At 39.2% G+C, this 15,428-nt stretch overlaps 1 protein-coding gene across 8 annotated transcripts in view; it reads left to right on the top strand.

The window, feature by feature from the left end:
- Cobll1 (cordon-bleu WH2 repeat protein like 1) overlaps positions 1-15,428 on the top strand; it is a 155,374-nt gene that overhangs the window by 111,036 nt on the left and 28,910 nt on the right. For 4 of the 8 annotated variants that reach the window (XM_052182588.1, XM_052182584.1, XM_052182583.1 and 1 more), the window contains 3 exons: positions 390-428; positions 6,524-6,621; positions 6,723-6,947. In XM_052182588.1, the coding sequence (XP_052038548.1) occupies positions 390-428; positions 6,524-6,621; positions 6,723-6,947 (362 nt within the window). The remainder of the gene's footprint in view (positions 1-389; positions 429-6,523; positions 6,622-6,722; positions 6,948-15,428) is intronic. The other 4 variants (XM_052182591.1, XM_052182589.1, XM_052182586.1 and 1 more) reach the window with 1 other exon arrangement.

Raw genomic sequence — 15,428 nt, 5'->3', positions numbered from 1 at the left:
TTAAACAAAATTAATATCTATATGAAAGCCTGTTGCTGTTCTAATGAAGCAGTTGTTAGTTTATGAAGACTCCATATAATTTTGTAGGAGGTTTTGTTATTATGCAAGTTTGAAGGTTTTTGTTTGTTTGGGCTTTTTTTTTTTTTTTTTTTTTTTTTTATAGGTGTCCCGTAGACTAGTTAAGTTTACATATTCAATGTGAATCTCTGGGAAATAAGGGTTTTATGGAGGAGACAGTTAATGCACACCTCAGAGAGGATTTCAGACATTATTCTGATGCTGCGGTATAGTGTAATCCAGAGACTGCTGTTGTGATTCAGTGATATTTAATAGTTATTGGGCATCCATCATCACAGTCATTTATCCTTTTTTACTCCCTCTTGCTATAGCCCCCTCTGTTACTGCCTTCAGTAAGTCATCTTTCCAAGGTAAGATCCAAGAATCAGAAGGAACTGTAAATTATAACACGAAATTGGGAAGATTAAAATTGAGATTCTAATTTTATTTATTTTTTTAACATTACTAACACATACATTCTGTAAGAGATTTTAACTTAGAAAATCTTGGGGGTTTGTTTCCTTAAAAAAAAAAGGTTCCACCTTCTTTGATTTCTGACTCAAATTATACTAATTTCATTTCAGTAGAATACTGATAAATGATGTCATTCTAGACCTGGGAGTAGATCCACAATTCTAGCCCTCGGGAAGGCAAGACAAGCGGGTTCCACATTCAAGGCCAACCTGCGCTATATAGGAGAAAAAGAAATCCCAGACACTAAAAACAATACAGAAAATAATACCATGCTAAAAGTGTGGGAAACTGGGTTTGTTACTTCATATAAGATGATTTGGGGTAGGCGTGTGCTCGAATCCTAGTGTGAATGAATCCTTTGACAATGCTGTGGAAGGGATTGAGCTGCTTCTCCATGAGCAGCAAACAGGAGAGATGGCACTTGCAGTTTGATCACAACATTTTCCCCCAACCATTTAGATTCTGTCTGAATTTTGTAATGACATAAAAATTTTATTTTACAACTATTAGGTTTAAAGGCTTATAAAGAAATTTAATGCTGTATGTAAAAAAAATCTTTTACTTGAAATTTCTGAAAGGAAATACATAAAATGTTTAATAGTGATTAGCTTTGAGTGGTTGGGCTGGGAGCAACTTTTCATATTTCTTTATATTTATAGTTTATAATGAATATATTACTTTTATACAGAAATTTGATTAAAATTATTCAATAATAGAATCTTTTCCTCATTAAAAAAAAGGACCAGGGCACTGATTTGTGTAAAAGTAACTTTTATTCGCTTGATGTAATTGTCATCTCAGAGGCTTACTGCTGCATAAGCTCACCCTGTCTGGTTCTTTGTCTCTAGGTGGCTCAACTCAGTTCTGCTCAAACTCCTCTCCAAGCTGACTGATTCAATCTGGCTTCTCTCAGCTTCTCACTGAATTGCTCGACTTGGCCTCAGACTAACTTTGGCAATCTGTTCTAATCTTCGAGCTCCTTTTCATTCTCTGGCTTGAACTGTCTTGGCTGACCTATAGCAAACTGCATAAACTCATGAATGAACTCAACTCCACTGCACTGCCTCCTGTGCTGACTCTCTGAACTGGACTCAACTGACTGAACAGAACGGACTCACTCTCTCTTCCTGTACTGCTCTTAAATAACTGCTCTTTCTTGTCAGTTCTCAAAAGAGTTGGGTGTATTCTATCTCTGACTCATTCTGTCACTACTTTGTCTACCCATCAATTAGACTTCACTTTCAACAATAGCTATTTCCATCTACAAACTAACCTTACATACATTGTTTGGGATTAAAGGTATGTAGCAAGGATATGTCTATATTCCAGCCAGAACAGCCATATTGCTGGATTAAAAGTCCTCTACAGATTTGTGTACTTGTTACTGCCCTACATAAAAAAGCAAAGCTTTGTTAAAGTACATATTGCATGCTCCCAGGTTCTTCTGATTAAGCCCACAGGAGCAAGTATATGTTGATTTATTTTCAGTGGCTATCACAGGGTAGCCTAATCAAAGGAGTTAAAAATTCATATCATTTTAAAATATACCCTGGCAGAGAATCAGAAAACAGGTTCTTTAATTCTGAGGCTACATTGACTGTTAAGCCAAGGTGGCAAACTTCTGGAGAAAATAGCTTTATATATCTGGGTTCTTTAACTGGATTCTACATCTATAATGATAGACAAGAAGGGAACAAATGTTGGTCTTTTGCTTCCTTCCAGAAACAGTGCTTGTACTTGGCTTGCTCCTAACCAGAGTCCATGTTCTTCTTAGGCTCAACTTTAAGGTGTTTTATCCATTGGTGTCTAATTTCAGTTCTGGCCTTACTTGAATGGGGTTTTTCAGAGACTTAATTCAGAACCTTCAGAGATGAGAGTTATAGGGTCAAAGGAGCTCATTTAACAGTGTCAAGAGTCCAGCAGGTCTAACCCAACCAGACATGTTTTTACCCCTTGATATGGTGGGATGTCATCAGAAGCCTTTAGACTCTGTGTGCTGGGACTTTTTCTTCTAGAATTAGGAAGCTATAGTGATTGAGCTGATTTCCTTAATGAAGGCAGATTTTCAGTTAGTGTTTAACTCTGACACTTAGCGATCTGCACACATGATTTTAATTGAATAAGGCTGACATTGATGTAGTGTGGAGGGTGATCAGGTATGGGAAAGCATCATTTGACATATTCTGGCTACCCTTACTAAATGAATCTATGAGATTGCAACTTATTCAAATCTCAGGTCACTTGATTACTTAAATGTGAATGGAATGCTTTTTTTTTTACATTTATAGCTAACATGTGCTCAACATTAAGTAAGCTTTTATTTCTTCTTTCACAGAGGTGGTCTCAGAAATAAAGCATATGACAGACCTTTAACCTTGAAGCCCTATGTCCTCACCTTTCCTTGTTAGCCTTAGGAAAGCCATTGTACAATGTGCACTGCCTATTTACTGTTTGATTTATTGAAGTTTTAATATATGAAATACAGTTTTCCTTTATAATGCTGCTATGACAGATTGCACTAATATGTGTTTTGAGATTAACTATCAGCCAGGTTTTCTTTCTGTTGCTATGATAAAACACCATGACCAAAAGCAACTTGAGAAGGAAAAGTCTCACTTGGCATACACATCCTAATCAGTCTGTCATTAAGGGAGGCATAGGCAGAACTCAAGCAGAGGAGGAATTTGGAGAAAAATTGAAGGAGAGGCCATTGCTTCCTCAGCCTGCTTTCTCACACAACCTGAGGTCACCTACTCTGGCCACAGGAGACTGGACCCTCTCCCACATCAATTATTATTAAAGAAAATGTCCCACAAACCTGCCTACAGGCAATCTGATAGAAGGAGACCTTTTCTAAAAGAGGTTTCCTCTTTTCAGATGAATGTAGCTTTTGTCAAATTGACTTAAAACCAAACCAAACCAAACCAAACCAAAACAACCCAAAGAAAACCAAAACCCAGCTAGTACACCCTTGTGTTCCTACAGTGGTCTCTGCATTGACGTATGTTATTTATAAGTGTATTTTAAGCAAAAGCATTTAAGATTGTACATTTACTTCTAAGTCCCATTAATGTTTCTCTCAAATGACTTGGTCTGGTACAAGGCCTCTGGTTTCTGCTACACTATCAATACTGGAATCTCACTGGACTCCTCTCAGATATCCTCTTATTGCCTTGTGTCATGGAGATTCTATAGTTTTGGATCTGTAGGACTTTCCTGCACTCTAGCAGTTCATCTGTGGGATAGATGTTGGGGTGGGCCTGGATCTGCGCAGGAGATGTGACCTCATTATCCTGCCAGCTCTACCTGCTGCCTAGGTTAGTTAGACTCAGGGCTCGTTCTCCTGAGTGTTGCAGCCAGTGGGGGACACAGCCAGTTCTGCCACTCTTATGACCCTGGGCCAGCTTTCCTTTCTGCTGTATAAGGCAAGACATGAGGGAGGGAGGAAGGTGGTGTCTCTCCCTTGTTTGTATCACCATTCAGCAAACAAGAGGCAAGACTGCCTCTCCTGCTTTTCCATACGCTATGGTATTGGGACCAGCTTATCTGCAGCCCCCATATCAGCCCCCGACTCTACCATGCTGCCCAGGCTAGGTCCAGGGCCTGTTCTTCAGAGTGTTGTAGAAGGTAAGGAGCCAGCTCTCCTGCCTACCATTGGTAAAAGGATGGGGGGGTGCTTCTGCCTCACCTATGTCACAGCACTGCAGACAACAAGACAACTGAGAGGGCCAGCTCTCCCACACTTAAAACCTTGGGGCAGGATCAGCTACTCCCCTACTACCAAGGTCAGCTCTACTGTGCCGCCCAGGTGTCTCTCAGTTTTTTATGTGAAATACTTTGTTGCCACTTTCACTGAAATTGCACTGTGATTTGCATAAAATTCTCATGTTGTGGAAAAACATATTTTCACAGCATAGTCCTTGTCTCTCTCATATATATATATATATATATATATATATATATATATATATATATATATATATATATATAAAATTTTAATTTTTTTTACTGAAGACACAAGGTTTTTTGTCTTATGGTCCATCCTGTAGTCTGTTTCTTTCAGGATTGGTCCCACACACCCTGCGGGTATAACTTCACCTACTTATTTATTCTTGTCAACTGAGTATAAATCTAGAGACTTGACAGGTTTGGGTGAGATAATTTGCGGCAAGAATACTTCATAGGAGCCAGATAATGTTTGTCTGTAGTCTGGGCTCCACAGGAGGTGAAGAAGGAGGAATTGCATAAGCCCAGAGCTGTAAGGCCACCCTGAGCTACACAGAGAGATCCCTGCTCCAGGAAAACAAACCACCTTTCATAAGTAGTGGTTTGTACTTAACAGAAACTTTAATGACCTTGCCAATCATGAGCATCAACCATGCGCATCTTAACAAGGAACTGAAAAAGAGTGTTAGTCTTAGGCAGCCCTTCTTTAGCTACCACGCCTGTTTTAACTGTGTGGGGCAGGGTGGGATTCCTGGATGGGAGTGTATGTGCTGTGACATGCATGTAGCAGACATGATACTCACAGATCCTTGTCATTGTATTCTACCTCGTTCGAGATAAGGTCTCTTCATGTGCCTGCCAGCTAGAGGGCCCACAGGCCTCCAGTGATTCTCCTGTCTGTTTCTCACCACATCAAAAGAATTCTAGGGTTACAGATGTGTGTTCTCACATCCAGCTTTCTGTGGGTTCAGGGAATCTGAACTCAGTTCCTCAAGCTCATGTGATACCTTTCAATAGAGTTACTTTTATGATATCACAAGTGTCCTGATTTTTGCCAATAGAAATCATTCTAACGGTCCCTAAGTCCTTTAGTATGACTCCCAGTAGACTTTGGTAACTTGCACCCTGACATGAATAGCTGTTTGTAGGTCATTGCTTTCTATAAACAGTAAATCAACTGATGCAGAACGACCATGGTTCCTTTCAGTGGGATACCGTATTGAAAGCTTGCTGAGACACAGAGGCTTCGATGCTGGCTTGACCCTTGGATATTGACCCCTTCATCTATATTAGGAAACAGGTTTTGTTTTGTTTTTTTGTTGTAGTTATTTTTATTTTAAAGAAAGATAAAAACAGAGCCTTGAAGTTTGGCAGTTGCTGTTCTAACTAAAGTCCAATTTCAACACTGTTAATATTTAGGGTTTGGTAATTCTAGAACCACTTCTAGGTTAAACAAATAGCATTTAAGAGACAATACTTGGTCCAGTCTTCCCTCAGTGCCTGGGGGAGATTGGTTGTGAACCCTTAAGGGTACCAAAATCTATGGAAACTCAAGTCCCTGATAAAGAATTGCCTAGTGTTTGCATATATATATAGCTTATGTCCACTCTCACCCCATCCCCATATACATTAAATCATCTCAGGAGTATTTGTGATACCCAGTGCCTTGAGAGTGCTTTGTAAATGCTCATTATCATGAGTTTTCATCAGAAATGATGGCAAGGGGAAAAATCTGTATTATTTGGTACAGATTGGATTTTTCTTGGAGCATTTTCTGTGCGGAGTTTGTTTAGATCCACGGGAGCAGAGAGAGTGGCAGCTTTAATTATAACGAAGGCTCATGTTTTTGAGAGTGAAATGCTTCATGGTTGTTTAGCTCTGACAAAATTATAGCTGAAATAAACAAAAGGATAAGCTGCGTGGGAGAAGCGTCACGTGTCACTAGGACGCAGCCTTCTTACTTTGCATTTGAAATGCTGGTAATTATACAGTACCAAAGAAATTGAGTCCCCTGTCTAGCTGTGCCTTCTGGCCCTGGCTGTGTGTCTTAGCTTCCTTAAGTTTCACTTCATTCTCTTCTAAAGTGGTAACTGTGTTTGCTTGTTGCTTTGAGACTTGGGTAAGGTATATAGTGCCTTGCCAAGTGGCTCTAACAGGTGATGGTCATCACCAGAAAATCTCGCTAAAGGGAGGTTAGAAAAGAAACACTGAAAATGAACGTTCCACCCGTGAACAAAAAGTAAATTGTTTTTTCATGTTTTTTCAGAGTCCTGCCAAATATCACACAACCCGGACATTGTGAAGGAGAAAGAAAACAAAGGGATTTTCAGCTTTTTCCAGCGCAGTAAGAAAAAGCGGGAGCAAGTAGGCATTTTCATGTAGCATTTTAAGATTCTTAACAAGTATTTTTTAGAGTGGTTTTTATTTTGACCATAAACCTGTATTGCCTTTTGACTTTCTGTTAGACTGCCAGTGCTCCTGCAACCCCGCTAGTGAGCAAGCACCGTCCATCTTTTACGAGGTCCAACACCATTTCCAAACCCTACATTTCCAACACGCTGCCCTCGGATGCACCCAAGAAGAGGCGTGCCCCACTGCCACCCATGCCCCCATCCCAGGGTGCTGCTCAGGGCCAGGAGAGGCGGGCTTCTTGTGTGGAGAGATGCACCAGTGTGGATGATACTGATAAGGTATCCTGGGTTTGTTTTGTTTTGCAAGTTGCCCTGGGGAAGCATCTGTTTTATCTGTATCTAACTTGTCTTTTTCCACTTAGACTCCTGAGGGAGAGACAGTTATTACTATGTACTCAGTGGGGCTGGAGAGATGATCTCAGAGGTTAAGAGCACTGACTGCTCTTCAAGAGGTCCTGAGTTTAATTTCCAGTAACCACATGGTGGCTCGTAACCATCTACAATGAGATCTGACGCCCTCTTCTGGTGTGTCTGAAGAGAGTGTACTACTCACATACATAAAATGAATCTTTAAGAAAAAAAATATGTACTCAGTAGAATAGTTACAGACAAGGTTTATATAAAAGATCGTGGATACTTCTGCAGTGTCTTTAGATGGTTGCATGTATGAGGAATTAAATGCATAATTTGAGCATATACATTTTAAAAAGAACTGCATAGGTCAGTGTGTTCCATTCTTGAGTTTCTAACTTCTAGCCTCTTCTGAGATTGTCCTGGGGAAATTCTGATGACTCCTTGATCTGTTTGTTAATGCTATGTTTTGAAAATAAGCCTTTTAATAGAATGTGTTGCTGTTATACTCATATTGTCCATCCAGAGGGGGATGTTCTACATAAACTATTATCTCAATTTATGAAAAGGGAAAAAGAAGAACATTTATTTTAGTGTGGGCATGAGTATAGGTAGCATGTGGAGGTTAGAAAACAACGTATGTATGTTCCGTCTCTCAAGCATGTCAGGTCCAGAGATCGCAACCAAGTGATCAGGCTTGGAGGAAGTCCCCAGCCTTGTACCGGCTAATCCATCTCCAGACCACCTCAGCTTAAAATAAAAACATTTAATACTAAAGTTCTCTGAATATACCTTTTTGTGCGAATCAATTTGTGTAAAAATACTATACATTCCTTGCTTTATTCAGGTGGAGCATAAAGTAAAATTTAGGTCAATGTGATTGAATGTTGCTTGTAGAGTTAGGTGAGATAGTTTGCGTGGCATTGAAAGTTAAAATGTATTTTGAGATATTTAGACACTTGAGTGGAGCCCTTTGGGAGTTAAAAGATGTTTATTACCACTCTGGATGGTTAGTAACTCAAACAGAGACTCGAACTCTTTAAAAACTTAGTATTTTTCTTATCTAAGTTAATGCTGTGCCATTTAAAAAAATCTCATCTTACAAAACAGAGGGATGATTTCTTTTTCCTCTGAGAGAATCACTTGCTGAAAAACTTCCAAGGTATCCATCTCTCCTGTAGGTGGGTGACACTTCACAGAAAAGGCAGTCTTTGTGTTCAGTCATAAATGTGTGTGGGAGTGCAGGAGTTGGGTGGAGAACTCTGTTAAGATTCCAGAATGCCAAGGATACAGCATGCTTGGGCCTGAGCGAGAGCCAGTCAGAAGCTAAGCAGGGAAGGCAGGGCAGAGCTGGTCTCCAAGACCGCCTTCTGTATGTGGCCCCTTTATACTCCTTCACACAAACAGTAGCCTTTTGAGATTATTTTCTATTTTAATTACCTTAGAACTGAACTATAGGAATGTAAATGACACTGTCACATAGCTACCAGCTGTTCTTGTCTCTATTCCAACTGTCCCCATTCAAGCTGTCCCAGTAGCTTCTGTGTGCTTCAGTTCCCAAGGAGTCTATGTCGTCTGTCTACTGTCTGCCTCTTGGACGTCTGGTCCATGCCTCCAGTGACCTCATGGAATGCTGGTTCTTTTGATTCTCACCCTCTGCTCTGTGACCACTTGGTGCCCTGGGTTAAGTGATTTATTTTTAAATATCGCTTCTGGCAAATTACACATCTTTATGCAATTTTCTGATTATTTTGCCTTTTGATCTGGACATCTGGGTAGTTCTTTGATGTATTGTTCAGCAGGAACCAGAATTATTTGTTTTTCCCTAGAGAAGCTGAAGGACCATGTTTTGTTTATTCGTTACCCAAATCCTTAATGATTAAGCTGGGGTTACGTTTGCATGTGTCCACTCGTGTCCGCTACTTGGAAGGAAGACATGCTTTCCTAGGCATCTGCACACGCCTTACACTCGGCCAGATTTTATGTGATTAGACACCCTTCGTTTTTAACTCTTTATTCATCTTAATAGTCTCCTTATAACTTAGAAGCTGTTTCCTTTTTTCCTCTCCCTCCCTCTTTCTGTCACTGTGTATCTTCCTTCCTCCCTCCCTCCATCCCTTCCCCCCTCTGTCTCTCTCTTTCCTGCTACTGAACTCTCCATACTTGACTCTGCAGTCTTAAATAAGTCTACTTATTATACTTATTAAGAAAGGGCATCTATTCTTCAGCTTGCTTCGGTTGGGTTTTTTGAATTTGTGAATGGATCTAAATTATAGTGGTTTGGATAATGCTCCTTCAAGATTGGTCTTCAGGCCCTAATGTAACAAGGGTGCAGATATGAAGACATAAGAGCCCACAAAACAGCCCCTCTTGTGAGTATTTTATTTATAGGCCTCTGTCTCCTCACCTGGCCCCATTGTTCCTGTTTGGAGACCTACTCCTGTATGATTCCCTACCATTATTCATCATAGTGCCTTCTGGGAATAGGAATCACACTTCTCTGGAAGCCTGTTTCTATTTTACTTGTCTCAATATGTTCCTCTCTTTCTAAGCCCTAATACTTGTAAATATGATTTAGAAATAGAGTGTGCATATGGATTTAAGTTTGGAGGTGCTACCATCTTTTCTTTAAGTTAGGCTCTAGTGCAAAGACTAGGATCTTTATAAGATGTACAGCCATTTAGCATGAAGACAGAAGAGAAAGTCATGGTAGCCCTGGGCCAAGCAGGGTGTTCTGCCACACGGGAACACTGGAAGCCACCAGAGAACGCAGCAGGCAAGGAGTCCTTTAAAGAGGGAATGTCTCTCCAAATGTTTCAATTTCAAATTTTTGGTCTTTAGAATCCTGTTTTACGCCACTGTGACATTTTATAACATTCTTAGGCCACTACTATGTCCATTTTATAATTCCAGTCTTAATGCTCTTGGTTGTTAACTTTGAACCCATGAACGCTGACTGAATCACCTTGGGTGAGAATTGACAGAGCTCTCGTTCCACCCTGGTCTTTACCAAACTGTATTCAAAAGTTCACAGTCATCTAGGTGTCCATTTGTTTTATTCTTTTGACTTCTAGTAGAAACCAAGCCTTCATTTGGCCTCACCCACAGCGTTGCCCCTTCCTTCTGCTCCAGCCATTTCTCAAAGAAACACAGAGTAGACAGAAGAGGACCAGCTTAAAGTGCCTCATATGGCTCTCTATGGCCAACTGCCACATTTACATTTCTTATTTAACATTTCCCAGGTCAGATACTGTACTGGCAATTATTTTGGGGGGCGTGCACAGGTAATGTGTTGACATCATAATTTTCCTTATAAACCTTATCAATTTCAGGAATCTTTCCACTTCTAAGCAGAACATTTTAGTCATTGTTGCTCAAGTGAAGTCTTACTTCTTCTCCATCAGAAAGAAATGATGGCACCTCTGTCCTCTGCTCTCCCCCTTCCACAGGGTTGATTCATTCCTCTTCTCTGACCTGCCTAATGAAGACAGGATTTGTCTTGTGTGTTTTAATTTATGTGTACCTATAGGTAGTATATTTATAGACAGTTAACTCTTGAACTGATATTATTTATATTCAAATTTCATGAAGTTCAGCAGAACACACCTGTTGATGAATGTTACTTATTTTTGTTGCTATTTTGTTTACATTTTAAATGAAAATATTATAATTAAGCATTATACACCACCTTAAACAATTTAGTTGAGGTTTTAGCAAATTTTACCTTTTTTAGTCACTGAAAGTTATAACAATGAAATATGAAAACATAATGAAAGGAAAAATATCTATGACACAAGCTGCTCTGTTGCTTGTGATGCAACTTAGACCACAAGGGTGCACTGTTTAACAGTACAGCATTCTAATCTCTCCAGTTTTACCCTAAAAGCATCTTTAAAATATATTAATTATACAAGAAAATGTTCAAATGGTTTTATTATGTTATAAATTTCTTATTTTGTTTGGTAAAGAGGCAGAAAAATAAACTATAAAGATTAAATATTAAGAATACATGAAAATTATTTATGAACAATGTATTCTTTTAACCTTTGGTTCATTTTGTTCCCCCTTTTAAGTAGTCACTGTCTTATGATCCACTGTAGTCAATACTTACTTTAAATATACCTGTTTTTGAAAAGAAAAAAATGTTGACCATGTCTCTTCCACCTTTGGCTGTCTGTATTTGATAACTTGCTTCATTCTTCTAGGGTATTTCTCAACATTGGCAAATGGAGATATTTGGATAGTGGTTTTGGAACATACGCTGGAATTATTCGCATAGCTGGCTGTTGACTTTCAGGCTGATTTTGACAGTTTCTGTGTGTGCTCTTCCCAAAAGTAATCCACAAAAGGTCCAAGTTAACAGACCTATGTGGAGTTTCTGCATCTAACATTCTGTCTAAAGAATAAATTTCACTGAAGCTCCATTTCAGTGTGTGCTAAACTGTCTTTTTCAGGTCCCTAAATTTTTCTGTACACTTTGCATTATTTTCAGCCCCATGCCACTTTCGCTGTAAAGGTGAAGATACTATATTCTGTGAAAATGTTCATTTCAAAATGAATTTCCAACTGGAAATTTTCTAGCAATTACTTCTAGAACTTTTTGAACATGTTGTCAAACAGACTTTTCCCAGTGATTTGAAATGTCATTTGTGTTACAAGGTATATGGTATTCAGCCTTTTTTTGTTTTATATATGGGGAACAGTTAACTGTATTCCTCTATGAAATGTGTGTAACCATATGAAGTAAGACTGTCAGCAAAATGATATTGACAACTTTTGAGATTAAGATTTCAGTATAGAAATCTGAGTTCTTTAATCATTTGTGTTGGGGACACAGCTAGCAAAATCAAATCAGTAGGCAGAGGACAGCCTCTACCATCTGTTAGCCTCTTTAGCTTATTTATGTTTCAAGTGGAGGTAGAAGAGTTTAAAAGAAATAGTTGGAAATCTCGACCCGTAGAGTTCACAAAACCTTTGGAGAATTTTCGACTCTCACATTTGGTGTAGCTTTACTGCTTAGAACCCTCTCCTCCTGGGCGGTATACAATAGTAGATAACTTCCTCCAGCCGCGGGCATGCTGTGTAACCTCCTTGGGGTTAGGTTTGAGGCTGGAAGCTCAGTAAAGGGATAATCTCTGCTGAGCATTTCATTTGGACTCAGTTTGTGTGCTGCCGCAGACAACATGCGAATGTTGAGAAACTGGGATCTTGCCATCTAATATTGTGCAAGTGAAACTTAATACCCAGAGTATTCATTTTTCAATGGCTGACTCAATTTTTTAGGAATGCTCCGCATGCCTCTTTTACACAGTTTTATCATCTTTCCTACATAGTTTGGATTAAAAGCAGCCGATATACCCTTCAAGTAAACATCTGTTTTTATTATACTTGGAGATTTTTTCCATTTATTTTATACAGACTAATTAAGGTTGTATTCCCTGTTGTGATAGATTATGTTTTTGTACTCATTAAGAAATATTTCTCTTCCTGCCATTTTTTTTTAAAGTTGGGGTTATCATGTAACACGTTATTTTCTCATCTGCTCTCCTCCTGTATTTATTGTATGGAAAGTGGACCCCACACAGGAGTTCCACGGTTGCCTAGGAACTGTGGTTACCATGGCAGTTGCCGCTTGATATATGAGTACATCTGGCCCTACTTCCAAAGTAAAGAGTGGATTAATGCATCTGAAAATTCTACCAGCACAATATAATCTTTAATGTTCGTCATGAATAATGCACATCATTTCTTTGTAACTTTTCTAAGGTTTATTAACAAGTCACAGCTACAAAAAGTTAAGCAGTGGTGCCTGCTTATGTGTTTAGTTTTCATATTCCAGGCCAAGTTCTACAAAGAGCACTCCATTAATCTGCATGCAAGCCCTCTAGTGCTTTCAGCCCTGCTTCAAACCTACAAGTAAAGAGAACTGCTAATTATGTTTTAAACTTTAAAGAAGAAGAATATTCAAAGAACAAGAGCTTGATCATTTGTAGATAGAATCCACATTTCTCTTCCTTGTCTATCCGTAAGCAAAAGGCTGGCCTTGCCTTAAGCTTTACACTAAGGTCACAGCAGAACACTGAAGTCGGAAGTCCCAGGCTCGTGTAGCCTCTGGCCTACTTTGGTGTTGAAGGCCGCATGAGTAGATTTGTCCTTCTCTAGTCAGCAGCATGCATTAACAGAAGCCAGGCCAGGGAAAGCATAGTTGTGGCTGTAAGTGTGTAGGGAGGGCACATGGATAAAGCTTGCTTGGCCTCCTGTCTGGGCTGAACTGAAATGCCCCCACCCCCACCCCCGGTTTATTACTTTGGCTGTTGCTTGCCATTGGCATGGGTTCTAAGCTCAGCTAATCTGTAAGGTGTTCTCCTAACCTGTGCCTAGAAACACATCTGTCCAGTTCATTAGGATCACAGGGACCCATCATCATCACCATCTCTTCTCATCTACTTTGGACCCTAGGCTCTGCGTTCTTCTTGTTCTCAGTACATCTCAGAAGATGTACTGCAGAGCTCAGTTCTTGTCTTTGGGCTTAAAATGTAAAAGCCAAGATTGTCACTAATAAGCCTTGGTTATATAAATATATTTCAATGAATGAGGGGTGAGTGGGACTGATGTAAACACTGATTTGTCTTGAGAAGAAGAATGTACAGATCTGTCAAGGATATAGCCTGGGATTTAACATTTGTTTATTTTTACTTTGCACAAAAAAAAAAAAAAAAAAAAAAAAAGGACCAGTGTGAATATAAATGGAAGCTGCTAAACCTCCATGTGGCTAGTGTCATCTTGGGCTCTCATAGACATTCTGTGGTGTTTTTACTTTCTGTTGTATTCTTTCCATCAACATCTATTCTGCACTCAATTAACTTCTCCATGGCTGTGTTCTTTTCCTCTGAGGAATATAATTTTCTTAACTAAATTTCCCAGAGTGTTCTAGTTCTTATATTGCAAAACTACATAAGTCTAGCTTCTACCTGATAAAAATGCTCTGTTGTGTGGACCTTTGGATGGCGGTAACCAGGTCATGACGGCTACTCCTATTGGACGATTCCTGAGATCCAAAGTATGAGAGTAACATTGAAGACTTAACACCTGGCATCTTTCTCTCTGCACTTTCTGTAACACAGGAATCCATACAAGTACCTTGTGTTGCTACAAAGAAATGGAAGGCTTAGGGTGTGAGAAAAATGTGTTCATTTACTGAGCTTATTAACTAGAGGATATAAATGTCACTGTTAACTAATAATGAATTTTGTACAAGATACATTTGATACAAGTCTCGTGACCAACACAGCCACTTGGAATTCTCTGGAGGGCCTTAACTTTAATTAGGAACAAGAAGTCACAAGCTAATGGTGTTGATGCCACATGGAACACCTGCTGGATGATATAGCTCTAATCTTATTGGCGTCTACTGTAGTACTTATTTCAGAAGAATGATAGGAGTGGTGTTAAATTTGGCAGGGGAGATGACTGCTCACATAGTGTAGGTTGAAGAGCTGCAGGCCCTGTACCTGATGTCTCTTGTCTCCTCCTGCTCAGCACAGCTGCTGGTACGTGACAGGTCACTTCTGTTTCCCCATTCCTTCACTTGGATATGATAATCTGAGTCGATTCTGACAGGGTAAGACTTTCCATGCTATCAAGGAGGACTCTTAATATAGGCTTAAATAGATAATAAGAAAATAGAGATCCCCCCCCCCCCGCCCCCCGGCCCCAGAGAATAGGCTATTATAGAGCAGAGAGTCGGGTCTTTGGAAAAAGCTTTTTCATATTTTACCTGGGAATAGTTTATTTCTAAAAAGCTTCAATGACAAATGGCATGAATGTTTTCATCCAGTGTAAGCCCAGTTCTCTTTGCCTGTGTTTATACAGCTATAAAAATTACACTTGAGAAAATAAACAGCAAAACCTCAAAAGGAAGACCAGTGTTTTTCAGGATATACAACAATTGTTCTTCTTTTTTTTTTTTTTAATTCCTCCTCATTTTAAGCATTGCTTTTGCTTCACGCAGTTATATTGATGTGGTTACAGGAAAAAATAAAACAAAACTTGCTTACAGAGCATACCTGATTTGCAAATTCACTATCTCATATTTCTGTTTCATTAATTATGAAATAATTATCTTCAAAACAATCCCATTTAAAACCAACTTGTGTGCCTACTTGTAAAATTAATTGAGGGATCTCCCTCTAAGAATTAAAACTCAACCATCAGTCATACATGAAGTTGGGACATAGTCATAGTATATTTGTATAAGCCTAATGTCAATCATAAGATATTTAATAGATTTTATGCTGTTGAAGGTTAGCTGAGCATAATGTTAATCTTTCCTTGAAGAAGATAGTGAATTTTAAGATTAAAAGTGCCCCCTAAACCCACCACTCCCCAAACCTGAGAATTTCTTAAAGG

The sequence above is a fragment of the Apodemus sylvaticus genome, chromosome 5, assembly GCF_947179515.1.
Source record: "Apodemus sylvaticus chromosome 5, mApoSyl1.1, whole genome shotgun sequence".
Classification (NCBI taxonomy): Eukaryota; Metazoa; Chordata; class Mammalia; order Rodentia; family Muridae; genus Apodemus; species Apodemus sylvaticus.
Note: the sequence above shows the minus strand (reverse complement) of the source record. Positions and strands in the feature narration are given on the sequence as shown.